Source organism: Astyanax mexicanus, chromosome 1, assembly GCF_023375975.1.
Source record: "Astyanax mexicanus isolate ESR-SI-001 chromosome 1, AstMex3_surface, whole genome shotgun sequence".
Lineage (NCBI taxonomy): Eukaryota > Metazoa > Chordata > Actinopteri > Characiformes > Acestrorhamphidae > Astyanax > Astyanax mexicanus.
The window spans coordinates 124105114-124128907 of NC_064408.1; the positions used below are offsets into that span (position 1 = coordinate 124105114).

General features: G+C 38.7%; 1 protein-coding gene across 1 annotated transcript; it reads left to right on the forward strand.

Moving 5' to 3' along the window:
- Positions 1 to 23627, forward strand: sacm1lb (SAC1 like phosphatidylinositide phosphatase b). Its single transcript, XM_022663812.2, has 20 exons — positions 1 to 104; positions 2432 to 2529; positions 3231 to 3305; positions 4455 to 4582; positions 6815 to 6964; positions 7428 to 7487; positions 8401 to 8434; positions 10831 to 10932; positions 11172 to 11257; positions 12342 to 12428; positions 12630 to 12698; positions 13532 to 13611; positions 13698 to 13796; positions 14583 to 14721; positions 15539 to 15608; positions 16028 to 16100; positions 17181 to 17274; positions 17552 to 17644; positions 17743 to 17800; positions 18545 to 23627. Exons 1-20 carry the CDS (start codon positions 76 to 78, stop codon positions 18679 to 18681), a joined length of 1761 nt encoding a protein of 586 aa, XP_022519533.1. The 5' UTR covers positions 1 to 75; the 3' UTR covers positions 18682 to 23627.
- The last annotated feature ends 167 nt before the right edge of the window (positions 23628 to 23794 follow it).

Here is a 23794-nt window from a genome sequence, read left to right on the forward strand (position 1 = left end):
GTGGGTGGTTTCTGCCGTGTTAGGTTGCTGCATTGATGCTTGTGAATCCGCTGACACGTCACGAAGGTCGGCGAAATGGCGAGCACCTACAGCAGCCTGAGTCTGTAAGTGTGCGGCTATATCACTCTTTTACTCACCATTAGATCACTTTTACAGCTCTGATCACTCTTTTATTAGATCACTCCTACAACTGTGATCACTATTATAGAAACATTTGATCCCTCATACAGCTCTGATCACTATCATAGAAACATTAGATCACTCCTACAGCTGTGGTCACTCTTAGAATGAACGTTAGATCACTCCTACAGCTCTGATCACTCTTTTACTCTTCATTAGATCAGTCTTACAGCTGCGATCACTATTATAGAAACATTAGATCACTCCGACAGCTCTGGTCACTCGTCTATCAACATTAGATCACTCCTATAACTCTGATCACTATTATACAAACATTAGATCACTCCTACAGCTGTGGTCACTCTTAGAATGAACGTTAGATCACTCCTACAACTCTGATCACAATTATACGAACATTGAATCTCTCCTACAGCTCTGATCACTCTTTTACTCTTCATTAGATCATTTCTACAGCTGCGATCACTATTATAGAAACATTAGATCACTCATACAGCTGTGGTCACTCCTCTGTCAACATTAGATCACTTCTACAGCTCTGGTCACTATTATAAATCATTAGATCACTTCTACAGCTCTGGTCACTATTATAGAAACATTAGATCATTTCTACAGCTCTGGTCACTATTATAGAAACATTAGATCACTTCTACACCTCTGGTCACTATTATAGAAACATTAGATCACTTCTACACCTCTGGTCACTTTTAGAATTAACATAAGATCATTTCTACAGCTCTGGTCACTATTATAAATCATTAGATCACTTCTACAGCTCTGGTCAACATTAGATCATTTCTACAGCTCTGGTCACTATTATAGAAACATTAGATCACTTCTACAGCTCTGATCACTTTTAGAATTAACAAGATCATTTCTACAGCTGCAATCACTATTATAGAACCATTAGATCACTTCTTTAGCTCTGGTCACATTTAGAATTAATGTAAGATCATTTCTACAGCTCTGATCACTATTATAGAAACATTAGATCATTTCTACAGCTCTGGTCACTTTTAGAATTAACATTAACTCACTCCTACAGATAATATATTTTTTTTATTGATCATTAGATCACTCCTACAGCTCTGATCCTTTGTCTATCAACATCAGATCACTTCTGCAGATGTGTTTTTTTTATAATTAAATCACTCTTTCAGCTGTGATCACTATTATAGAAGCATTAGATCATTCCTACAGTTCTGATCACTCTTAGAATTAAAATTAGTTCACTCCTACAGCTCTGATCACTCTTAGAATTAACATTAGATCACTCCTACAGCTCTGATCACTATTATAGAAATATTAGATCAATCCTATAGCTCTGTTTACTCTGTTACTGATCATGAGATCACTCCTACATCTGTGATCATTTTACAGAAGACTAGATCACTCCTGCAGCTCTGATCACTTGTCTGTCAACAATAGATCACTCCTACGGCTTTTGCCACTCTTAGAATTAATATTACATCACTCCTACACCTCGTATTACTCTTTAAATCTTCATTAGATCACTCTTACAGCTCTGTTCATTTATTTACTGATCAGTAGATCATTCCTACAGTTGTTATCACTATTCACTCCTACACCTCGTATCACTCTTTTACTCTTCATTAGATCACTCCTACAGCTCTGCTCCTGTAGTTCTGATCTCTGTTCTAGCAACATTACATCACACCTGTAGCTCTGATCACTCTTTTACTGATCTTTATATCACTCCTACAGCTCTGATCACTAATATAGAAACATTAGATCACTCAGAAGTTCTGATCAATACTTGATCAATTTCCTTATTCCTATTACATTTCTATCAACATGAGATTACTCCTACAGCCCTGATCACCACTAAATATTAGCCTGTTACGGCGGTGCTGTTACGGCGGTGCTGTTACGGCGGTGCTGTTACGGCGGCGCCGTTGCGGTGGCGCTGTTACTGCGGTGCTGTTACTGCGGTGCTGTTACGGCGGTGCTGTTACTGCGGTGCTGTTACGGTGGCGCTGTTACGGAGGCGCTGTTACGGTGGTGCTGTTGCGGTGGCGCTGTTGCGGTGGCGCTGTTACTGCGGTGCTGTTACTGCGGTGCTGTTACTGCGGTGCTGTTACTGCGGTGCTGTTACTGCGGTGCTGTTACTGCGGTGCTGTTATTGCGGTGCTGTTACGGTGGCGCTGTTACGGTGGTGCTGTTACGCTGGCGCTGTTGCGGTGGCGCTGTTACGGTGGCGCTGTTGCGGTGGCGCTGTTACGGTGGCGCTGTTGCGGTCATGGTCACATGATCTCTCTGGTTTCCCCTGTAGGCACACCACCCCGGAAAAGTTCTACATCGAGGCCTGCGATGATGGCGCTAACGAAGTCCTGGTCATTGACCGGGTATCCACAGAGATGACCCTCATAGGTACTGATGGTTATTTTTTTATCTTAGTAAATGAATAGTGAAATGATTCAGACTATGAAGGAACGCATAAGGAATCATGTAGTAACTTAAAATTATTAAACAAATCAAAATACTCTTCTGAGGCTGGTAACTCTGATGCACTTATTCTGTACAACAGGAGAAACTCTTGTTTTTTCTTTTCTTGAGGCGGTCCTGATGAGAGCCAGTTTCACCATTATAATGTTTTTGATGGTCTCTTTTTATTTCAAATTTCTTTATCCCATTTTCCCCAAATTTACACGGCCGATTACACAACAAAATATTCACTATTCACTGTATACCTGTAACTCTACCTCTTCACTACTTTACTTTAACTGATGCTCTCAAACACTTTATTAACAGACAAGAAATTCAAGTAATTAACTCTTGATTAATTCAGCACAGCTGTTAACTGAAAGCCTGAATTCAGGAGACTCTACCTCATAAAACTGACTGAGAAAATCAGAAAAAGCAGAGATGTTTAAAACTGTCATCTAAGAATATATAATATGAAACATACTCTGGTTTGTTGAACACTTTTTTAAATTTACAAAAAAATTCCATATGTGTTTTTTTACAGTTTGGATGAGTTTGTTCTGGTACTGTACTACCCCAAATAATTCAGAGGCTGATATTTAAGTGTAGACTTGATAAATAATGTGATTTTAATGGATGTGTTTCAGGGAGGAAGGACATCCCTCCTTCAGCTGTGACCCGGTCGATATGTGGCGTTATGGGAACGATACGGCTGGTAGCAGGTCTGTAATGCTAACATGCCTAATGCTAACTGATCGCTGCTTCTGGAGTTTTATAATTTGGAGTTAGTTCATGACTGTTCTTTGGTGTTTTAGGGTTATAGAGTTTATTTGCGGATTTGTGGATTCAACTGTTCGGAATTCACTATGTTTGTGTAAAGTTCATCCCATATTTTGAGTAAATATTACCTAAATTGAGCAGATAAGATGTTAAAAATAAGGCAATGTCTACTGAACATAATGTAGTACATTATACAACAAGTACAAACCTTCCTATTGGCTGCTGGCATCAAATGTTCGCATAATGTGGATGTTCCCTCGACCCTCACTCACTGTCAGTGTGTAGCCTTGTCTACCTTGTCTACCTAGCCTTATCATTTGTATCTTATGTATACCATATTTTTCGCACTATAAGCTGCACTTAAAATCTTTTAATTTTCACTAAAATCATCAGAGCTTCTTATAATCCGGTGCTCCTTATGTATGAATTCTATCAGTCAGGTATTAAGGAGCAGTAAAGTCACTCTGCTGAAGTACAGAGTTATACAGGAGTTTCAGTTTAGTTCTCCAGCACCCAGACTGGAGCAGCATTAGCATTAGTGCTAGCTCTTTCATTAGTGCTAGAAAGTGAGATGCCAAATGTGCTTAAAACTACAGCACCTGGAATAATTATAATTTTTTTGACTTTTTTAAGTATAAAAACCTACTCAATCAATCAATCAACCATTAGTGCTAGCCTGCTGCTAACCCCGGCTAGCACTACTAGAGCCATTAGCCGCTAATGCTAATGCTCCAGCCTTAGTGCTGAAGAAATTTGGTAATCTAAGCCTACTGTAATTAAACGGAGGCTTGGAATATATCTGGCCCCTGGCCAAATTTAATTGCTGACCCCTGGAATAGATTCTAGGGCAGAGTTCCAACTCTCAATATTTTGGACAGTTTCCAAAATATTTTCAGAGTTAATAAAACAATTACATGAGAAACTGCTTTTTATTGTTAATCAGATTATATTTGTCTGGTTTATGTTTGGAAATATATATATGTAAGATACTTTTTAAATACCTTTTATACCTCATATATATAAGGTATAAAATGTATTTAAAAAGTATATACTTAAATACACTTAAAATTTGTTGCTTTACTTTGCTTTAGGCATGTACCTCATTGTGATCACAAAGAAGAGGAAAGTCGGGGATCTGCTGGGTCATGTGGTTTGGAAGGCGGTGGAGTTTGATGTGATCTCCTATAAGAAGACAGTCCTTCACCTCACTGATAACCAGGTGTGACAGTTTGATTCACCATGACTTTTTACTTCGACTTCTTACATTTTCACAAAATTATCTGACTCCATACATTTTAATAAAAACAGCCTCGTTACCCCTATTTAATTTTAGCTGGTTTTCATTCCGGTTTCTCATCGTTTCTTAAAACCCCTATCCAGATAAATCTCTCCATCCAGATAGAGTGAATCTGATTGTGGTTGGATGTAGAGAAGTATAAACATATACCATTCCCACTTCCTATTGATCTAGTATGAAGATGATCCGTGTAGAGACTCAAGAGACAAACTCCAGATAAACTCCAGCCCAACTAAACTTCTTTAATATATTTACCTTCTGCTAAAATACATTCATTTACAATCAGCATATATGCATCTCAAACAAGGAGGAGCCTTATTAACATTAACATTTTAATAATTTAACATTATAGTCATTATGGCTTTTAGTAAAATGTGTTTTGGGGAGGGGGAGTAGTGCACTATAGGACTCTGTGGTTCGGCCTTACTGTGAAAATGACTTTTGGTGTAGTAAAACATGATAAAGAGTACTTAACTTTGTTGAATAGCCCACCGCCGCTTTCCTGCAGCTTTCTAAGATACAGTAATTTTGTGCTTTTTGCCCAACACTCTGTACAACAGCCGTATCGGGGCATATTTTGCCTCAATAAATCGCTTTTTCCACCGTTATCCAGGTTTAAAGTAGCTCCACACCTCCTTGGTAAAATCTGGAGAGCCATGACATTTATATCGAGGCAATAATAACTTAAAAACTGCACAAGAAGTTTATTAAAAAGCACTGTTTACATCCCATAAAGCTAGCTTCAGCTCCGAGCGCCGCCATCACTGTACTGATAATGACAGGCATATATACATAGACTCCACATAGCCTGCCTCCCGGTGCCCAGTGCATTTATTTACACTGAGGAAGGAGTTTAATACACCTATAATAATCACAACTCTACCACTTTTACCTGATTTTCACATGGTTTTGGTTGGTTACAAGTGGCAGAAATGTGATAATGGTTCAGGACATTACTTTTGAGGCTGGATAACAGTATAAAAAGCGTTTTATTGGGGCAAAATATGCCCTGATACAGTCAATGTACAGAGTACTGGGCAAAAAAACCCACAAAATTACTGTATCTGGCAGAATGGAGGTGAGCTATTTAATAAAGGTAAGTACTATTTTAGCGTATTTTACTACACCAAGTTAATTTTACACCAGAGTTCTCCTTTAATGGCTTTATTTTTTTTTCCTTACATTACTTTTACTTTTAATACTTTAACTAGTTTTGAAACCAGTACTTTTTAAACACTTTTACTTAAAGAGTAAAATCATGAGTTTATGCTCCTTCAACTTCTACAGAAGTATTTTAAACCAGGGATGGGCAACTGGCGGCCTGGGGGCCGCACACGGCCCTCGTCATCACTCCCGCGAATAGATCAAAGATAATTTCAAAAATAATTTCATAATTTCATAATTAAAAAAACAAAACAAAAAAAAACAAACAAAAAAAAAAGTAATTCTACTTTTGACCGCTAGAGGGCGCTGCCAAACAACCACGAAAATTGACATTGACATCCAGTCCATTGTGAGCCAGCAGGCCAAACCACAGCTCTCTCATTAGCTTCAATAAATGTTGGGCCTCTGTGGTCTAGTTTTCTGCTATTACTGAATGAGCTATTTGCAATCAGTTTTTAAATCTTTTTTGTTCTTTGTTATAAATGAGTTCAAATGCCTTTTGCACTTTTATAAGCAAATGTTTTGTCCTTGTTGCTTATGAAGGACTTGTTATAATGAACTTATTTTACACAGAGGAACTACTGTATTTGCAATCAGTTTTTTAAGCAAACTTTTTGTTCTTTGATATGAAGGACTTCCTTTTTGCACTTTTTTTAAGCAAACGGTTTGTCTTTTGCCGTATTAAAATGCATTAATATGCAGAAAATAGTTGTTGATAAATGTTGGTGCTGTAAACATACAGATATAAATTCAAATAAAATTTGTTCTTATTGAAAATCATTTGTAGCGTTTTTCATATTCAATTATTTGAAGTGCGAGGTCATGTGGCCCTCCAATGGTCATGCTGAAAAAAATGTGTCCCTCTCCATCATGGAAGTTGCCCATCCCTGATTTAAACTGTAGTATCTATACTTCTACCTACAGAGTAATGAATGGAGCTACTTTTCACACCTTTGTTAATCAGACCTGCTTTTTTCTTTGCTGTTTTAGATGCAGGACAACAAGGCTTTTCTGGGTATGATCAATAACGTCCTTCACACTGACGGGTTTTACTTCGCCACCGACTACGACCTCACGCACACCCTGCAGCGTCTCGCCAACACCAGCCCCGAGTTCCAGGAGATGAGTCTCCTTGAGAGGGTGAGAAAATAAACTTCAGCAGCACTGCTGTATCTGATCCACAGTGTGTAAGACTGGTGGAGGAGAGCATGATGCCAAGATGCCTGAAAACTGTGATTAAAAACCAGGGTTATTCCACCAAATATTGATTTCTGAACTCTTAAAACTTTATGAATATGAACTTGTTTTCTTTGTATTATTTGAGGTCTGAAAGCTCTGCATCTTTTTTGTTATTTCAGCCATTTCTCATTTTCTGCAAATAAATGCTCTAAATGACAATATTTTTATTTGGAAATTTGTCCATAGTTTATAGAATTAAACAACAATTTTATTTAAGAATATTCCTATTAATAGTAAAATCTAAGAAACTGATTCAGAGATTGAAGTGGTCTCTTAATTTTGTTCCAGAGCTGTATAAAGAAATGTGGTTTAATACTTTATTAATACTTTAATAAAAATGTATTTATATTTTTTTGGTCTGCAGGCTGATCAGAGGTTCGTGTGGAACGGTTATCTGCTCCGGGATTTCAGCACACAGCCGGAGGTAGGTTAAAACCCCTTTATCATCAACAATAAGGGTCCTATCTTACACCTGTGAAAGCCCATTGGGATGATTATTGCTATCTTACACCCCTGCAACAGTTTCTTTTCACTCCTTCCGCCTGCGTCATTTATATATATTGGCTGCTTCTGAGTACATGTACACTGATGAAGTGAGGTGAGTTCAGATACATTTCTGGAGTATTGCTATCTTAGCCACGGAAAACACGGGTGCTCTACTGACTGAATGAAACCCTGAGAAGAATCATTGCTATCTTAGCATCGCTCATTACACACAAAAGAACACACAGCAGTGCACAAACCCAACTTTTACATTAACAAAAAAACAGAAGGAATTAGCAGGTTAGATGTTAATCTACACAGATTTCTCTCCTGAAAGCTGTTTGTTTGGGTTATTAAAGTGCTTCTGGTTATTTACAGTAAGGTTAGATTTCCAGAATTCCTCTAAGGCTGGGTGCAGCAGCATTAGCGTTAGCAGCTAACTGCTAGTTCTAGCAGCTAATGCCGGCTGACAGCGCTACACTGAGGAACCCAGTGTTCTGGTAAGCCAGGGCAATATTAGCTAGTAATGCTAATGCTGCTCCAGCTGGCCAAGGTTAGCAGCAAGCATCAGGCCGATAATACTCACCTCTGAACGGCGAAAGAGCTAGTGCGGTTAGAGGCTAATGCTAATGCTGCTCCAGCAGTGCTAGCCAGGGTTAGCAGCAGGCTACAGGCCGAGGTATATATATATATATATATATATATATATATATATATATATATATATATAGAGAGAGAGAGAGAGAGAGAGAGAAAGAGAGAGAGAGAGATAATTGGTATGATCGCTTGTTAATTTAAACGCTGAAGTGTTTTGTTTATTGTTATCCTGAGTAATTTAACCTTCTGTCCTGCAGCTGCACCGCTTCGCCTGTCCTGTGGTCCACGGCTGTATCCTTCACTGAGGGCTCTGAGAAACTCAGCGCTGCTCACTGTACTGATGTTTGTGTTTCCAGCTGAACAGCAGTTCAGTTACACACAGTAAACACAAGCAGGTTTTACTGTTTTACTTATCTAATGTTTACATAAGATAAAGATTATGACCTGTGAAGCACCAAGTGTTCCAGCGGTCTTAAGTGCTGCTACTATGAACTAGAGATTGTTGGTTCGAATCCGGATCATGCAACTTTCCATCAGCTGCCAGAGCCCCGAGAGAGCACAGTTGGTCTTGCTCTCTCTCTGGGTGGGTACAGTACAGTAGATGGCGCTTTTCCCCTCATCACTCCTAGGGTGATGTGGATCAGCACAAGGCTGCGTCTGTGAGCTGATCTATCAGAACCGAGTCACTGTGCTTTCCTCCGAGAGTTAGCGCTGTGATGCTACACGGTAATGCTGCATCAGTTCAAAAAGAGGCGGAGTCTGACTTCACATGTATCGGAGGAGGCATGTGCTAGTCTTTACCCTCCTTGTGTTTTTGGCTAGCTTGTTTCTTTTCCCTCCAATTCGCTCTTCAGCACACGACTCTTGCCGTTTCTCAGTCTGTGTTCTTGCCTGTACTTGTGCTCTTGTAAAACCTGGAAACTGTCCTCAGCCGACATCCCAAAATGCAGTATTAGTAGTGCTGGGAATGTATACCGGTTTATATACTGGTATACCGGAAAGAAATAAGAACCAGTATTCATTTTTCCACATAACGCTATAACGCTGGAGGAAGCAGACACAGAATGCTAGCTAACGCTAGCCAGTTAGCATAACAAGCTAACACACTGTAGCTAACACATTTCTTGCGCTGTCCCGCCTGGAGAAACGCGAGGACATCACTTTATCTGAGGAGCTCCTGCTGCTGTTCCTCACGGTAAAAGTGTTTTTATCTGAGTAAAATAGAAAAACAACATAATCATTTATTCAGGACAAGTGATAAAACTCCCTGAAACACTGGATACGAGGTGCAAAAAAACTTCAAGAGAAGTAACTATAGCCCTTTTAAATACAGAAATACTGTAGTTTGAAGGATCATTTTAATACTTTAATAATTTTGGCTGATTTTAATGCTGTACAATAATAACATATTGTGAATGGATATTAAACTTGTGTCCTTTTTATTGTTTATATGTTCTTCATTTATATATTAGCATTTACTTCTTTTAGTATTGCGCTACTAATTTTCTTTTTTGTTCTTTCTCTGTTATTCTCTAACACTCCAGAGTAGAGCTTAGGTTCTCTGCCCGAACCCGACCTGACCCGAGGCCTTCTGGCCGAGATTTACCACCACATTCCTCGGGCTGGGTCGGGTCGGGCTCCAGAAAATAGTCTGAGATGTAGGCTTCGGTTTTTAACTATATTTTTATTTTTAAATAAAGCTCTGGTGTGATAATCACAAAGTTGCTAAGTAACCAATTATTATTGTTAATGAAAACGAACCAAATAACGAAAACTGAAAGTGAAACTAAACTACTTTATTTATAAGCGCTGTTTTCACTCCCGCAGTTGTACAGCGGGGGGTGTTGTGCCGATTCTGTCCGTGAAGCGGGAGTCGGATTCAGCAGGGAGTCGCATTCGGCACAACAGCTGCAGCGCGGCGGCACCTCACGGTCCGCGGTGTTAGCTGTAAGCGTTCATGCTAGCCGCAAAATACGACAGAAAACGCTGAAAAAATGCAAAATTATGTATGGGACTAGAATATGAGCACGAGGAGATAAAAGAGAAACAGGAGATACAGTGTGTGAGAACCTTTATCTGTGAGTAGCTCATACACCAGAACACGCAAATCTCTCTCTCTCTCTCTCTGTCTCTCTGTGTCTCTCTCTCTCTCTCACGTGAACTCCTCTTGCAGCAGTGTCGCTGTCATTAAAAATCATTTTGATTAAATAATAGTTCTATTCTTCTATGTTACAGTGTTAATTAACATAATTCTGATCATATTTCGCTCATTCAAACAGCCCGAAAACAGCCAGTTGATGGGGAGGGGCGGGGCGGGCTCATATTGATAGTTTATGGTTCGGGTCGGGTCGGGCTCGGGCAGAACGTACACGGGCTCTGGCTGGGTCGGGTCGGATTTTTTGGGCCCGATCTAACCTCTACTCCAGAGACAGCAGCAACTTGATATGTGGGATTTAAACACTGAGAATATGTTTTAACTGTATAATGAGCTGATATACAGTGAGTACTGCTGTTGTCTCGTCCCTTATCTGGTGTGTTTACACACTGTGAGAGTGTGTGCACGTATTAACCCTTCCTCTGTTGCCACATGAGATACACTAGCAGGTATCTTGTTTTGCAGCGCTGGATAAAAGTATAGTTTTAGAGTTTTGTGTTTCTGAATGATCCTTAACTGGAGCTGCTGTCAGACATCACCATGAAGTCCTGCTGCATCAACGGCAAAGTGTTCGACTGGAACATCATCTCCAGGAGGAGCTGCTTCCGCGCCGGCGTACGATACTACGTCAGAGGTGCAGCACTTTCACTGCTTTACACAGAACCTACTGTGGGTCTAAACCAGAACTAGTATATATAAATATACAGCTCTGGAAATAAATGAAGAGACCACTTCAGTTTCTGAATCAGTTTCTCTGATTTTGCTATTTATAGGTTTATGTTTGAGTAAAATTTAAACTACACACCTCCAAACTTCATGTAGCTTCAGAGTTCATCACAGATAAATGGATAATAACCTGTTTCTCCTGTTCAGGGATCGACACTGAGGGTCACGCTGCCAACTTCGTGGAAACAGAGCAGATTGTGCAGTATAACAGTGCCAAGGCCTCATTTGTACAGGCAAGTCTCTAAAAACCCAAACCACTGATTAATACGTCCATATGACCTGTAGTAGATACTGAATTATTTGTAGTAAATACTGAATCATCTGCAGTAGATACTGAATTATTTGTAGTAGATACTGAATCATCTGTAGTAGATACTAAATTATTTGTAGTAAATACTGAATCATCTGTAGTAGATACTTAATTTTTTGTAGTAAATACTGAACATCTGTAGTAGATACAGAATTATTTGCAGTAAATACTGAATCATCTGTAGTAGATACTAAATTATTTGTAGTAGATACAGAATTATTTGCAGTAAATACTGAATCATCTGTAGTAGATACTAAATTATTTGTAGTAGATACTGAACATCTGTAGTAGATACTGAATTTATTTGTAGTATATACTGAATTATCTGTAATAAATACTAAATCATTTGTGATAGATTTTTAGTAAATACTGAATAATTTGTAGTAGATACTGCATTATTTGTAGTAGATACTGAATTTATTTGTAGTATATACTGAATTATCTGTAATAAATACTAAATCGTTTGTGATAGATTTTTTGTAAATACTGAATAATTTGTAGTAGATACTGAATTATTTGTGATAGATTCATAGTAGATGCTGAATGATATACAGTATAGCAAATACTGAATAATTTGTAGAAGATACTGAATTATTTTTATTATATATTGAGTAATTAGTACTAGGTACTGAATTATTTGTGGTAGATTAATAGTAGATACTAAATGATATACAGTATAGCAGATACTAAATCATTTGTAGTAGATACTGAGTAATCTGTAGTAGATACTGAATAATATACAGTATAGTTCAGACTGAATAATTTGTAATATATACTGAATTATTTGTAATAGATATTGAATAATTTGCAGTAGATACTAAATTGTTTGTAGTAGATATTAAATGGTATGCAGTAGAGCGATATTGAATCATTTATATTAGATACTGAATCACTTAGGGAACATAATGAATTGTTTACTGCCTTTTCTATATGAGTTATAGCATGTACTGAATAGGTTATGGTATTCACTAAATTATTTATAGTAAATCTTTTCTGAACTTTTCCAGACTCGAGGCTCCATTCCTTTCTACTGGTCCCAGCGACCAAACCTCAAATACAAACCCAAACCTCAGATCAGCAAGTCCAGCAATCACGTGAGACTCCTTTATTATACCTTACTCATGCATTTAATTAAAACACATTGCAATTATTACTGTATATATATACTGTACTTTTAATGCATGTACAGTAATTGGAACACTGTAATTTCTAGAGTGACTTTTTAGTATCATATTTTTTAGATATGCATTTAGTTTTAATGTGAAATATCTGTATCTGCTGCTTGTTTCTCACAGCTGGACGGATTCCAGAGGCATTTCGACTCTCAGATCATCACCTACGGCAAACAAGTCATTTTAAACCTGGTATGTTCTTCACTGTTGTGTTTAGACAGGGCTACTACCTCAACCTTTTTCCAATTATTTCTCCCAAAAAATGTTTGAAATTGCATGTTTTGTTATACACGTTTACGTCCTTTGTGTGTATTGGAACAACACAAAAAAGCAAAAATATTTTTAAAAATCCAGGTTTTTCCAAATATTTCTCCCAGAAAAGGTTTGAAATTACATGTTTGTTATACATGTTTATTTTCTTTGTGTGTATTGGAACAACACAAAAAACTGAGACAAAATGGAAAAATTGGTATAAAAAACAGAACTATTGGCACCCTCAATTTGGTTGCACACCAACTGAAATCAAATCGAAATGCTTCCTACAACAAAAACGGAAATCAACCATCAACAATCTTCTTACACATCTAAACTGGAATTTTAGACCGCTCTTCTTCTGTAAACTTCTCCAGGTCTGTCATATTTGAAGAGTTTGTGCTTCCAACAGCAATTTTAAGATCTCTACACAGCTGTTTAATGGGATTTAGATCTGGACTCGTTGCTGTCAACTTCAGAAATGTCCAGCATTTTGTTTCCTTCCATCTCTGGGTGCTTTTTTAAGTTTATTTGGGTCATTGTCCTGCTGCAAGACCCGTAGCCTAGGATGCAAACCCAAAATCCTTTTAGATTTCTAGCTTTCTTATGTCTCTACTTCAGAAGTGGCTTTCTCCTGGCTCTCCTGCCATAACGTTTCATTTCATTTAGATGTCAGCGGATAGTTTGAGCTGACACTGATGCACCCTGAACCTGCAGGACAGCTTGAATTTCTATGTAACATATTTAAAGCTTTGTTTGTTCGTCTTGTTCAGATTAATCAGAAAGGCTCAGAGAAGCCTCTAGAGCTCGCCTTCGCCAAGATGGTGGAGAACCTCGGCAACGGCATGCTCAAGTGAGTGACTCGCTAATTGTGCTACCATATCTAGTCTAACGCTAACATCTCTTATACCGATGGTTATAACGCTCTGTTCTCTGCAGGTACGTGGCCTTCGACTTCCACAAGGAGTGCAGTCGGATGAGATGGCACCGGCTGCAGATACTGGTGGATACCGTGGCCGATTTACAGGAAGAATTTGGGTATGTCTGCCATGACGTTTTACAGGAATAAGAACAGTGCAGGTCTAGCTCCTCTGCTGGCTGGTTGCAGTATAATGTGTGGCTCCATCCATGTTTTCCCATCTCAAGTGTCCAACAAGTTTCCTACAGTCTTTAGCAAGGTTTTAATTAGCAAGGTTAACGAAAACGAACTAAATAACAAAAACTGAAAGTGAAAAAACATTTTCATTAACAGAAGCTAATAGAAACAGACTTTGGGGACCTTCAGGGTGATGATCATTGATGTTATTAATGTTATGATTAATTCTCTCCTCCCATCTATATTTTTTTTCAAGAGGCATGAGTTCAGGTGATTTTCATCCAATGTTAATGAGTGACAGAGACTGAGATATTTTATGGGTGTAATTTTACCTGATGTTAGTGATGTTTGTGTGTTTAAATCAGGTGTTCACATGCTCCAGGAATAGGTGGACCAAAGACCAAGTTCCCTGCAGCATATATTTGTTTTTGTTAGGACATTACCTGTTTAGGATTACCTGATTTTCCAATCATTTTTCTGATTTTTTTAAGGTCATCCATGGTATCTTTTTTTTATTTTATTTTATGTGACTAAAACTAAGCACTAATAAAAAAAGATTAAATAATAAAAACTTGCAAATCCACTTTAAATACTAATTAAAACTAACTGAATTAAAAATTGGAATTAGAAAAATTGAAAATAAAATTTAAATTAAATTAAACATTTAAAACTATTATTATAAAACTATTATGACCAGCTGTAATCAGGCTGTGTGTGTTTGTGAGCAGGTACTTCCTGGTGGACGCTGATGGGTCGGTGCAGGTGCAGCAGGAGGGGACGTTCCGCAGTAACTGCATGGACTGTTTAGACCGGACTAATGTGGTCCAGAGTCTGCTGGCCAGAAGATCACTGCAGTCTCAGCTTCAGGTGAGGCTTCTTCTCTCTTCACATTATAAAACCAAAGTCAAAAGTCAAAGTCAAAGTGTTTTTTATTGTCATTTCAGCTATATACAGAGTACACAGTGAAACGAAACAACGTTCCTCCAGGGACCATGGTGCACATAAACACAGTGTAGACAGAACAATAGTGCAACAGTACAAAAGTGCAGACAGACAATACAACACAATACAGACAAAGAATAATACATAACAAGACAGTGTGCAAATTATGCAGTGTGCAAAAAGTATGCAAAAAAGACCAGTGAGGTAGTAATTACCTCTATTACACAGTGTGCAATAGAGTCCAGTGAGGTAGTAGGGTTTTTAGTGCTTTCCATTTTCTGGGGTAAGTGGGGTAAGAGTGTGTGTGCATGTACAGAAAAACCATCAGTTCAGTCTCTGCAGTTAAGGAGTCTGATGGCTTGGGGGTAGAAGCTGTTGCAGAATCTGGTCGTGCTGGACCGGATGCTGCGGTACCTTCTTCCCGAAGGCAGGAGGGAGAACAGTTTGTGTGAGGGATGGGTGGGGTCATTCACAATGCTGGTTGCTTTGCGGATGCTGCGGGTGGTGTAAATGTCCGTGATGGAGGGGAGAGAGACGCTGATGATCCTCTCAGCTGTCCTCAAACCACAAACAAACTAACAATTCTCCCATTACAAACGCTGAATCTCACATTCTGTGCTCCACTATGGGCCAATCAGTACTTATTTTGCTTTGAAATTTCTTACATATCCAATTTGCAGTAATGTGAACAGCCAGATCAGAATTCAGAGTTTAACATCAGTCTGTATTCATTTGCGCACAGAGAATGGGAGTCCTCCACGTCGGCCAGAGGATCGAAGATCAGGCAGATTTTGAGAAGATATACAAAAACTGTGAGTACCCTGCTGTTAGATTATGAAGTTAAACAGCCATGTGGAAACTCTCTCTCTCTCGCACACGCCCTCTCGCTCTCTTTCTCTCTCTTAAACAGTTAAAGAAATGCTGTTGTTTTTGTTTTTAATAAAGCACCACAATCAGACTCTTTGATTGTTTGTTTAATCTAACAAGATCTAAAAGATGGGCTAAAGGGTAATGTTATTGCTGTTCACATACGGGAGTTTGTCTCGCAGATCACTCTTTTCAGTCCTTATAGATCTATAGGTTAATAGTTTCACTTCCCAGTCCCCTTCTGAATGTGGTTTCTTTAAAAAGAAATAGTGTATTTTGTGTAAATCTCTAATGATTTCTCTCTCTCTCTCTCGCTCTCTCTCTCTGTCTTTCTCTCTCTCTCTGTCTTTCTCTCTCTCTCTAGCCTGGGCAGACAATGCTAACGCCTGTGCCAAGCAGTACGCCGGTACAGGAGCACTGAAGACAGATTTCACACGGTGAGTGTCAGTGTGTGCCTTCAGGACTTCCTTAGAGACACTGTTCTCATGGTTTTAGCGAACAAAATGACAAAATTCTACATTACATTAAATTTGGCAGACGCTTTTGTTCAAAGCGACTTACAATAGTCAAGAACGAAAGTAATAGAAGTTTAAAGGCAAAAACATCTTTAGACAGGGCTTAAAGGAGGTTGAAGGGAAATAAAGGGATAGAGGAGTGAAGGAGAGGAAGAAGGAAATGAGGTTAGAAGTAGTTAGTGTGTTAGAGGTGTTAGGAGAGTAAGTGCTCTTTGTAGAGCTCTGTCTTCAGGAGTTTATTAAAGATAGTGAGAGATTCTGCTGATCTGGTAGTAGAAGGTAGTTAGTTAGAGGTGTTAGGAGAGTAAGTTCTCTTTGAAGAGCTCTGTCTTCAGTATTCTAAATAAACGAACAATCACAGGCGTAGAGTATAGAAAGCCAGCATATAATCTGGTTTAATCCCCACATAATACCGTTTCTCCATCAGCAACCGGAGTCTGAGAAAGAGAATACAGTAGGTCATGCTGTTTCTCTCTGGGTGGGTATAGTAGTACAGTAGGTGGCACTCTCTGCCCTCATCACTCTCGGTGTGATGCTGTTTAGCACAGGCGTCTGTTAGCTGATGTATCAGAGCTGGGGATCCGTCAGTTTCCTCTGAGCGTGTTAGTAAAATACGCAAGTAAATGTAAAATAAGCAAGTCTGATTTCACACGTATCGGAGTCCTAGTGTTGGGGGCATTACTAGTGATGGGGGGAGATCATATGAACAGGGATTGGATCATTTTTCAAAGCCAATTTGAAAGGTAATTGGGTAGATTTCTGAATAAAAATGTAAAGTATACAAACATAAATTAAATAGAAAATAATATATATATATATATATATATATATATATATATATATATATATATATATATATATATATATATATAGATAGATTAAACCTTTGATTTAAATAAAGAGGGCATGTGACATATTTAATAAGCGTTTATATAGTATTTGGTTGATGGTCACAGTAGATTTGTGTATTTGATATATGTGTGTGTGTGTGTGTGTGTTCAGGACAGGGAAGAGGACGCAGTGGGGACTGCTGATGGACGGCTGGAACTCTATGATCAGATACTACAAGAACAACTTCTCAGACGGCTTCAGACAGGTACTGACCTGTTCATACTAATGTTATATAGAGTTAATTACAGGTAGATACTCTCACTGGTCACTGACTTTATTAACGTTTATTTGGGTTTAGTATTCTAATGTTATATAGAGTTAATTACTGGTAGACACTCTCACTGATCACTGACTTTGTTCTTTGTTTATTTGGGTTTAGTATTCTAATGTTATATAGAGTTAATTACAGGTAGACACTCTCACTAAGCACTGACTTTATTAATGTTTATTTGGGTTTAGTATTTTATTCTATTTTGTTTCAGGACTCCATTGACCTGTTTCTAGGGAACTATGCAGTGGATGAGGTCGACATGTACACTCCTCTCCATGAACCCAAAGACTGGAAGTTCCTCACGGTGAGAGAAAAACACACACACACACACACACACACACACACAAACACACATACACACACAGTGTTACACACTCATAATGTTGTTTTTTCTTTCCACAGTTGCCAATCATCATGGTGGTGGCATTCTCCATGTGCATTATCTGTCTTCTCATGGCTGGTAAGAGAGCGCCCCCTATGCTTCCTGTAGTGTATAACAGTCTGTCAGAATGAGTGTGTTGTGGATCATATGAACATTATAGAGCATTATAGAGCGCCACTTACGCTTCCTGTAGTGTATAACAGTCTGTCAGAATGAGCGTGTGAATCATATGAACATTATAGACCATTATGGAGTGTCCCCTACACTTGTTGTAGTGTATTACAATCTGTCAGAATGAGTGTGTTGTGGATCATATTAACGTTATAGAGCATTATAGAGCGTCCCCTACGTGTCCTGTAGTGTATTACAGTCTGTCAGAATGAGCGTGTTGTGGATCATATGAACATTATAGAGCATTATATAGGATGAAAGAGTGCCCCCTATGCTTCCTGAAGTGTATTACAGTCTTTCCGAACGAGAGAGTGGCTCAAATGAACATTATAGAGCATTATAGAGTGCCTACAACACTTCCTGTAGTGTATTACAGTCTGTCAGAATGAGCGTGTGGCTCATATGAATAATTAAAGAGCATTATAGAGTGCCCCCTACGCTTCCCTGTAGTGTATTACAGTGTGTCAGAATGAACGTGTTGTAAATCATATAAACATTATAGAGCATTATAGAGTGCTCCCTACACTTCCTGTAGTGTATTACAGTCTGTCAGAATGAGCGTGTTGTGGATCATATGAACATTATAGAGCATTATAGAGTCTGTATGTATGTTTAACATGCCTGATCATGCAATATAACGTCTGTTCTCAGGTGATACGTGGACGGAGACGTTGGCGTACGTTTTGTTCTGGGGCACGGCGAGCATCGTCACCTTCGGCGTCATCCTCTTTAACGGTCGGGATTTCGTAGACGCGCCTAAGCTGGTTCAGAAGGAGAAGATGGACTGAATGTGTGTGTGTGGAAAGCAGCTGGGCTCCGTCGACTCTTCATCCTCATCCTCATCCTCGCTCCTCTCATACTCCCGTCTTCGCCAGGGCTGGAGTCTGTACTGATGTCACCTTCATCTTTATAGATGCTTGACCATCATCATCATCATCATTAACCACCATGAGGAGAAACAGCGAGGGATAAGAAGGAGGAAGAGGATGAAGAGCAGGGGCCTGAAAGGCGGGGCCACAGGGGTGTGTGTCTGAGGGACAAGTGCGTTGATCGCACATACACACATTTACACAAATACACACACACACACACACTGAGACTCAAAGCTCAACACACACCCGCTGCTCTCCACACTGCTACTGTTTCACTGGAGGACCAGCGCTTATCTTTATGAACTGAAGGGGGCGCTATTACTTATCCACACGTCCATTTCTTCATCTTCAGACCTGGAGAGCAGTCTAAGACCTGAAGGACTCCAGGGGACACATATACTGACGTGTCAAAAGTCATGGGACAGGAACTAGGTTTGTTTCCCATGACTTTTGACACATCGCATAGAAGCTGTAGCCGTTTATATTACCATCTCACAGGTAAAAATGCTTATTGTTCACAAGGGGGTTTGGTAATATTAGCCTTCTAAGACCAAGGAATGTAAAATTTTGCCCTGTGTTCAATCTCCTCGCTCACAAGATAGCACCTCACAGCTTATACAGGTCTGAAAGTTCTCGGTGAGTGGTGATTTGGCTTTTGAGGAAGTAATCCCGGTTTTCATGGGGCCACTTATGATCAAGGACTGTTGAATACTGGCCAGTGTTCAACCTCCTCACTCACAAGATAGCACCTCACAACGTATACAGGTGTGGGCATTTCTTTGTGGGTGGTGATTTAGCTTTCGATGACGTATTGTTGGTACATATGTTGGAAGCATTGGTTCGAGGAGTGTTAAATGCTGCCCATTGTTCAGCCTCTTCACTCACAAGATAGCACCTCACATCTTATACAGGTGTGACTGTTTCTTTGTGGGTGGAGATTTACCTTTTCGAGGACATATGTCTAGTATTTATATGTTACTGTTGATCGAGTAATGTTAAATACTGGCCAATGTTCAACCTCCTCACTCACAAGATAGCACCTCACAACTTATACAGTTTTGGGCGTTTACAAGCCGTCACCTGAGGTAACGCTTCATGATCAATTTGCAAACTAAAGGACGCCGCACTGAACTGTTGGAGTCTTCTAAGGCCTTCTAAGAAAAATTAATGTTAAACTTTGCCCTGTGTTCAACCTTTTCACTCACAAGATAGCACCTCACAACATATACAGGTGTGGGCGTTTCTTGTGTGGGTGGTAATTAAGCTTTATAGTGTGTATTAGTGGTACAAATGTGAAGCTATGGTTCGAGGAATGTTAAATACTGGCCAGTGTTCAACCAACCTCACTCACAAGATAGCACCTCATAACTTATACAGGAGTCGCCGGTCACCATCATTATTACCGTCCATTGCACTGCACTGTCCACTGTGGGTGGTAATATTACGCTTCAAGGACGTTTTCTCGTGCGACCCTACGGATCAAAGAATGCTACATTTTGCCCAGTGTTCAACCAACCTCACTCACAAGATAGCACCTCACGCCGTATACCCAGGTCTGAAATTGCTGCTGGCTCTCCAGGTCTGCAGATGGACGATGATGAGGAAACACTGGAGAGACCAGACCCCCGAACCCTTTATCATTTCGACTCATTTTAGTGTTTTCTGATTGTTGATCAAAAATCGCAGCATTTTAGAGCCAAATACACAAAAACAGTGACTTCTGTCCTGAGAAAACCTTTTATCTCCACAGTGGTAGATCTCTATTGTAGAAGGAGTTGTCATGATAACATAAAAATTGGTTTCTCAGTGTTTTTTAAATCGTAAAAATACAGTTTTCATTGAAAAACTGTTTAGAATATGGATAAAAAATTAATAGTAAAAAGTGTGAAGATGTAAGAAGCTGTAGAGCATCAAGAACGTTGTCAAATTAAATTAATACTAAAAAACTGTCACATTAATCCAATTCACACAAATTGGATACTTATCTGCCAAACCACATCTGATTTTTGCCATGTCTATATTATATTCAGATTGATTTTTGATAGTGTGCACAGACAGAAATCACATTAAATCAGATTTTTGCATACTGGATTCAAAACCATATTTGGAGGTGGTTTAAAATTTGATTATTCTAATCTGGTCGCTGATCTAAGACACAAATCCAATTTGCCTGCAGTCTGAATGTAGCCTTAAATCTGATTTTTAAAAAGATTGAATTTGACATGTTCACACAATGCTGAAAAATCTGAATTTGAGTCACTTTAGCTTGGTAAAGAGCTGTGACGATATATTATTTGCTAAATGAATGCGATTAATCCATTAAATAGTGGATTGTTTAATTCCACTAATTATTAAGAATATTCAAACATTGGTATCAACCTGAAATTAAATTATTATTAAATATCCTAAACAAATAAAATGAACAAATTTAAAGACAACCTCCAAACCTTCTTTTTCACTAAGTTAACACGATGACTAATATCAAGCAAAATCTGCCCTAATATTATTGAGGTCGTGTTCATGTACAGCTCTGTAAGAAATAAGAGAGCACTTCAGTTTCTGAATCAGTTTCTCTGATTTTACTATTTATAGGTTTATATTTGAGTAAAATGAACATTTTTGTTTTATTCTATAAACTACAAACAACATTTCTCCCAAAATTCAAATAAAAATATTCTCATTTAGAGCATTTATTTACAGAAAATGAGAAATGGCTGAAATAATAAAAAAGATGCAGAGCTTTCAGACCTCAAATAATGAATAACCCTGGTTTTTAATCATAGTTTTTAATCCTAGCATCTCGGCATCATGTTCTCCTCCACCAGTCTTACACGCTGCTTTTGGATAACTTTATGCTGCTTTACTCCTGGTGTAAAAATTCAAGCAGTTCAGTTTGGTGGTTTGATGGTTTGTGATCATCCATCTTCCTCTTGATTATATTCCAGAGGTTTTCAATTTGATCAGATCAAAGAAACTCATCATTTTAAGTAATTAAACCCTATTTTTTCAATAAATTGGTAACAGAATTAATGTGGAAGCCCTACTTTGGTACACTGGACCACATGTTGGTGGACCTGTAATAGAGATAGAGCCGGCGTTTTTAAAATTGAAAATACACACGGAGATAAAAGGTTTTCTCACGACAGCGATGGTGGCTTCTCTAGATTCTCAAAGCACTGTAGGTACATGGTCTTATTAGTTTTGTCAGAAGTTTCTCAGCCTCTAGCTGAGGTGGTGGCACTTAGATGCTACATTCAGCCTCTGGTGGATGTTTTCGTTGGCATGCCTGTCTGCTGATCCATGCGTTTCACAGTTATCTGCCAAATCTGAGTCAAAAATGCCTTTGTGTCCTCAATCACACTCTTTTATACACAGCTAGCTGCTGGAAATCACACTTTCCAGCATTTAGAAGGTTAGAAAACTGACCTCAGCTGGAGATGAGATATGTCTTATATGGTTAAAGTGTTATTTAATGAATGGTTGTTTAATTTTTTGCCATTTATTTTTGTTTTATATGGAAAATTAAAGGGGATGGTGAAGTGTGGTAGTGGGTAGAGATTCCCAGGCTTTGCAAATCCACCATGCTAATACACCCATAGTTACAGGGGTTGGACAATGAAACTGAAACATCTAGTTTTAGACCACAAATTATAATTGATTGTGGTGACGGACAGTTCTGGTTGGAGTAGGAGAGTTGAGGTGCACATTGAATTCTGCCATGATTTGATCAGCCGTGGTTTTATGTTTTTTGGATGCAATCCGGGTTAGCACCCGAACATCCCTTTCTGACAGCTTCTTCTTACAGCGTCCACAGTTAATCCTGATGGATGTGGTTGGTTCTTCTTGGTGGTATGCTGACATTACCCTGGATACCGTGGCTCTTGATGCATCACAAAGACTTGCTGTCTTGGTCACAGGTGCTCCAGCAAGACGTGCACCAACAATTTGTCCTCTTTTGAACTCTGGTATGTCCCCCATAATGTTGTGTGTATTGCAATATTTAGAGCAGAGCTGTGCTCTTACCCTGCTAATTGAATCTTCTCACTCTGCTCTTACTGGTGCAATGTGCAATTAATGAAGATTGGACACCAGGCTGCTCCAATTTAGCCGTGATGAAACCTCCCACACTAAAATGATGACAGGTGTTTTAGTTTCATTGTCCAATACCTGTGTAAGTGGTGTCCTTGGGCTAGACTCCTAAAGCTATGTTTGCCTACTTTTTTAAGTTTAAGCCAAATGCCATATATGTAATACATGCAAATGTTCTGATTCTTCTCATGTTCTTTTGTCTGCTTTTGAGCTTTTCAACATTATGTTTTAGAAGCAGCGTTATTTATATTCAATTGATTAGCGCCTCCACTTGGAAAATAAGTATCTAAATTTGACGTCACATATTGATAAATGCATGGCAAACAAAAACGATACAACATATTTCAATATTGATAATTTGGCCCATCTCTACCTGTTGAACCATCCAACCCAAACAAAAACAAACCCAATGGTGGTCAAGGCCTAAGCCCCATAGCTCCATCCAGTTGGTACCTAAGTTTACTGAGTGACTGGGTAAAAGACGTTGTTAGCAGCTAAGCCGTGTCATCCTGTATATTTGTTCTTAACATTAATTTGTTTCTTTCCATTCTACTTTTATTCGTAATTTGTTTTTCCGTAATTTCGGGATTGCTTGTAGAACTGTAAATTCCACAGTGGGATCTGCCTTAAGCTGGGTACGGGGAAAAGTGTACATAAAGAGCATCACTCTGTGTTTTAGCGCAGGACTTCATTTGTATGTTTAGGATCTGCCTTATCAGAGAATGTAATATGAAATACCTGTTAATATTGTTATTAAAATGGAAATCACCTTTTGTCTTTGTGTTTCTGTTATATACAGTGCTGTGAAAAATTGTTAACCCTCTACAGATTTGTTTTTAATCATGCTTACATTTTTTTCAGATTAACAAAATTTGAATAAATATAAACATTTATTAAAGAAAAAAAATATCCAAACCAATCTAACCCTGTGTGAAAAAGT